Below are 5,419 nucleotides of genomic sequence, written 5' to 3' on the forward strand. Positions count from 1 at the left end.
GCACACACCCAGCTGTGGCTCTGTGGCACTGAGGGTACCCAGCCCTCACTGAGTGCTCTGCACACTCTCACCAGTACTCTGACACTGAGCCACAGCTCTGTGGCAGAGAGGCAGAGTGTAAGCAAGCCTCACCCCAAGCACTCTGCACACTGTTACCACTATGCCCATCATCATTCTGCATGCGCATTATCAGACTCGTAACTTTTAAACAGGCTGCAACTGAAGCAGTGATTCCGACCCAGCTGCTCACTACATCACTCTGCCTCCTGAGCAGGCACCACCCCTGAGATGTTCTGCACTCACAAGATTTGGTCTGCTATCCAAATGGTATTTACTAAGCAGATATTGATCTGAACAGAAGCCCCAGACACTGGGCTGATGAAATACTGCCAGAACTTACGTTTGTGATGATTCGGTGGAGTGAATTTACCAGCACATAATGAAATGTTGATGGGGAATTCTGTGCCAAGCAGATCTACAATAAAAATACATAAAAGCCACTTAGGAATATCTTTGCCATCTTTCTTATCACCCTGAAAAAAACATTCTGGAGCCTTTTTATTGAATTGACAAAGCTGTCAAATCTGAACAAGAGAAGCCTAATCAGCTGTGAAAAGATTTATCAAAACATGCAGGGATTTATTACTAAGGGATATTTATACAGTTGAACTCATTTATGAGCTTCAAGCTGCTGTTAGCACAGCTTTTATAACTGACAGGTTGTCAATAGTATGTAGAGAATGACTTACCATAAGCAGTGTTCTTACCTTGAAGTGCTGGTTATTGTGAGGATTTATGCGGAAGCAGGAAACCAAGCAGTCAATCATCAGGTCTACATCTGCATTCTGATTGCCTCTTGAAAAAGGTTTGCTTGGGTTAAACAGCAAATTCTATATAATTCAGAAAAATATAAATATATAAATCAGATGCCATGATTATTCTTGGCTACTTTTAATACCAAAATTTTCACTGAAAACCACTGGTATTCAAGGAAGAAGAAATTCAAAGTTCACTTCATTATTTCAAATTTCTTCACTGCAATTAGGAAACAGACATTCTTACCTTAAGATCTACTACCATGGACTGCACTAGCAGGAAAATGACGGAATTATCTTCCCAGTTGATGTACGTAGATGCTTTGCACAGTTTAACACAAGCAATAGCAGCACTTTCAGTCAGCTGCCTGCTCCCACTGTGTCCTGCCAAGGCCTTCCTGAGATTGTCCAGGAACAGCTTCTGCAGAGTTCAAACCAGGGATAGTTATAACCAGACACTGTGATAGCAAAAACCAACTGGATGTAGCAGTCTGGAGAAATCCAGCCATTATTAAAGACATTCCCTTTGACTGACGCAGGCAATCAGAATGGCACAAGAGGTGGTTGCTCACTCTCAGCCCTGGTCCTGCAGCCACATCAAACCCAGCAGGTGCTGCAAGTGCTGTAACTGTGGGGCTCACAGCCCCCTGCAAACCCCAGAACCTCAGCACAGCCGTTTGCTGCACGTGAAGGCAGAGGAAATCACAGCACAGATTCAAATCTCCAAGGAGATGGAAAAGTTATGAAATAATGTTGTTTGGGGCATATTATCTGTGTGAATTAGTGACAGTAAAAGAATGTATGTAAGGTGAGAACTTAAAAAGAGTGCATAAATTTACATATAGAATTGCAATGTCCTCTTTAAGACAGAAAGACAAAATTAAACATCCCTGAAATACAGAATCAGCAAAACCAAGCATACTCTAAAAACCAGAGCCAGAATTCAGCTGCTTCTCTTACCTTGTTCATTTTTGTTTCCTCTACCACATCCTTTGCTATATCTTGGATTATCTCTGGACACAGGACCAGGAGGATGATCTGCAGTGGCCACACTGCTGCTTTACGCTTTGTGCTTTCAGCAAAGCCATCCACTAAATCAAACAACTTCTCTGCACAATCTGCATAAAACATAAGCCCAAGTTCAATACCCATTTTAACTATGAAGAGGTAAAGAACAGGTCTAAAGGAGCAGAAGGATAGTTCCACCTACACAGAAGGAAAGTTCTGGTTTGCACATTACTGACATGCTACTGGGGATCAAGTGGTCTCAACCCAGTTAAAGACATGGTTTACCTGAAAATATAAATTCGCCTCTCTTTTTCACTAGAGACAAGTAAAGGTGATGTTCTCTAAGTTTTTATCCTGTATCAAGATGAAAAATATATATTTAAAGAGTCTCCATCTTTTGGGGTTTATTTCTTTGTCTTGTGAAGCACAAGATTAGTCTCTTTTAAGAGGGGAGTCAGGAAAGAAAAGAGACAGGAACATACCCTTGCCTGGCCTGACAAAGGCTGACAGAAATTTGTTTATTTGCAGGCTGCACAAGGAGCAAAGAGGGCACAAATCTAAATGAATGCATTTGGGGATGTCTGAGAAACCAACCTTGAACACTGTCATGTGTTATTATGCCTTACCAGCCATGTCAGTCTGAGGGGTTTGGTACAGCTTGGTGAATTCGTCAGGATAGTTTTCCACCCAGTTCCAAAACGCCTGCAGATAATGGGAAACACCTTTACATTCCAGAGCTTCAACAATTTTACTGAATTACACATTTAAACAAAGAGAGGATGTATTCTTAATTCTAGTCATTCAAAATTTCTTGCAAAATGTATTTGCATCAAAGGGAGACAGCAATTTCTATTTTATAGTAAATTATTGAATTGCAACTATTCCTAAACTAGACGAAAGCCTGCAAATAAGCAATGAAACAGAAGTATTGAACATTTACCTTCTCAAGACTGTTGATAACAGCTAACTGAGCTACTTTCTTAAGGGCTTTAAACTTGAATACAGTCTCTGAAAAGATAAAACATTTCTGCATTTAGAACATAAACTTGTTCTAAAAACAACACAGGTTATACAAGATACTTGAAGCACAAAGCAATTTTCAAATCCATGTGTTAATAGTACTTTACTATTTTTAAATACTTCAGTAAATACATGATTGTTTGGAGTAAAACAGAGCAATAAACCCCAGGTATATCAGTGGCACTGTGTCATCTCTGACTAACCAGATTCAAATAGAAATACTTCACAACACAGGCTCAGATCATACCTTGTAAGAGTCGCTTGAGTTTTGAACAATCCACACTGATGTACTGTAAAAGTTCAATATCATGAACATCAGCATTATCTTCTGAACAAACAGTCAGTTCCTGCAATCTAAAAAATACACAAAGCAAATAAACTTTTCCATCAGATCCTGTCAGACAGGTATGAATACACCTGTGAGACTATACATTTCAATAGCAGGGGAATGTTCCATCATCTCAGATAAACATTTCCAGATTTAGAAATAAAAGATCTTGTATGAATAAGACTTAATATTACAGTCTTGTGCCATCCTCATACTGAAAATGGAGCTAGCAAACCAGTGATGAGTCTTTACAAGATGCCAGTACCTTCTATGGATTGACTGTGCCCAAGATTTGTCTAAATCCTCCCGTTATCCGCTCTCCTGTGGCAGTAACCTCGTCATCTTCTCAACTAAACATTAAAGTCATGGACTCCTGACTTTTTCCTGACTGACCTTTAGGCTACTGCTCCTTCACAGCAGGTTCTGCCTCAGGTAAGATCTCGGAGTACAGCAGTGACTGATGGTACTGGATATCACTGCAATGAGCTACAACTATTCCTGGTCCACATTTCTCTGGCCTGAGCACACAGGATGAAGTTTAATCACACCAGTTTAAACACAATAGCATCTTTTCACTGGTGCCTCAGAGAATTTACCCAGCATCTCCCAGACACCAAGCCACTGATCACTACAGCATCTGTTCCCACAAACTTGGGACTGCCACGGCTCCTTCTGAGGCTACAGATGTGTTTCAGACACGGAATGTGATTTCTAGCACTAGACACAAAAGCAGTTCTTCATGTCTTCAGCGCCAGGGAAACTTAACAGCCCTCACTGGGAATGGGAAGGTCCCCACTGCTGTGCTTTTCATGCCAAAAATCCCCCAGCTGCTGTGCAAGGCCCAGAAATATGCCTAAACAGGAAACCCAGGTCAGGGATCAGCAGTGCTGACTGGCAGCAGGCTGACCCCTGTGGAGACCAGCAACAATTGGACAAACATTTAACTGTTGCTGTACAAGCCATTTGCAAGGGAAAACAGGTTAGGGGACAAGCACTCTGCTCCAGCTCAAAGGGATGCTGGGGGGGCTTTGGAGTAGGGGAACAAACCCTGCTACAGGCATACAAATACACACAGGTCCAGTGAGTAGATGAAAAGACTCTCAAAAAATTTCAACTGAAAAATTCTTCCAATAAAAGGAGCAAAAGAAATTGTTTCCATTTCCATAAACAACAAAACACAATCAACCTACAGAGTAAAACCACACCCCCCCATGCTAGCTGCCAAGTCTATGTTCTATTAAAGGCTCTGTAACAACTTTGAAAATACCTTAAATTTCAAATTACTCAATCATTTTAGACTGATTTCTAAAACACAAACATTTTCCAAAGAAATATATATGAGGAAAATATAAATCTCTGTTTCAATTAAATTGGCTCACTCACTGCTATCTGACCATGTAAGGCTGCCCAAGCTCCACTTCTAATAAATCAAGAATGATGTCAACTGTAACACTGTGTGACAAGAGCTAAGCTACTTCAAGCACCTTCCAAAAAACATCAAAGTATTTCAGTAATAAAAAGCTTAGCACACAACTCTAGTGGACTGACAAATGCTAAAGCATCAGAAGGATCTGGAACAGAGCAAAAAGAGCAAAGAATAGAAGGAAATTTTGGGTTTGTATCCCTTCTTACTTAGAAAAGAAGAAAATCCAGTTATTTTTACAGTAAATGTGCTGTGAAACTCAAGTCAGTCAGAAGACAAATGGGTCTTTTCCAACAACTAACAAACACCCCAGCTGTTTGTCCCCTTCAGGCATAAGACAGATTTAACATAAAAGCTTCCTAGCAGGAAAACAACCATGGGGCTCCAGCAGAGCTGTGGACAATCACCAGTTTTCATTCTAAATTTGTAAGTAAATGGATACAACCATTAGCCTCAGCATCCTTTTTCATTCTGAGACACCTTGCACCAGCAAGAACTTATTCAACTTTTTCCGCTGCATTATTTTCATTCACTATTTTCACTGGTACTTTTGAAAGCAGATTAAAAAAGCAATAAATACAGCCAGCAGTAATCCTGGATGGGGTTGAAACAGGTTCATTTCATAACCTGAAGCCCATGTAAAACTGTGAAAGGTTGAGGGCATTCCACTTGAGAACTACCCCGTTAAAGAGCATATAAAGCACTGGCTCCTCTGAACAGCCTGCAGCTGGCGGTAGACAGAGAACAGGGCTGCAGGCAGCAGTGCAGCGGCTGTCCCTCCCCAGGGCTGCAGGCAGCAGTGCAGCGGCTGTCCCTCCCCAGGGC

At 41.1% G+C, this 5,419-nt stretch overlaps 1 protein-coding gene across 3 annotated transcripts in view; it reads right to left on the bottom strand.

The window, feature by feature from the left end:
- The window catches only part of NF1 (neurofibromin 1), a 65,676-nt gene that overhangs the window by 56,576 nt on the left and 3,681 nt on the right, over positions 1-5,419 (bottom strand). For all 3 annotated transcript variants that reach the window (XR_004499849.1, XM_015646461.3, XM_015646460.3), the window contains exons 4-10: positions 3,091-3,197; positions 2,764-2,831; positions 2,450-2,525; positions 1,776-1,933; positions 1,063-1,236; positions 768-890; positions 401-475 (exon numbers count right to left, since the gene is read on the bottom strand). Coding sequence is in view for 2 of the 3 variants with exons in the window: in XM_015646461.3 (XP_015501947.1) it covers positions 401-475; positions 768-890; positions 1,063-1,236; positions 1,776-1,933; positions 2,450-2,525; positions 2,764-2,831; positions 3,091-3,197 (781 nt within the window). In the remaining variant the exon portion in view is untranslated. The remainder of the gene's footprint in view (positions 1-400; positions 476-767; positions 891-1,062; positions 1,237-1,775; positions 1,934-2,449; positions 2,526-2,763; positions 2,832-3,090; positions 3,198-5,419) is intronic.

Source organism: Parus major, chromosome 19, assembly GCF_001522545.3.
Source record: "Parus major isolate Abel chromosome 19, Parus_major1.1, whole genome shotgun sequence".
NCBI classification, from domain to species: Eukaryota; Metazoa; Chordata; class Aves; order Passeriformes; family Paridae; genus Parus; species Parus major.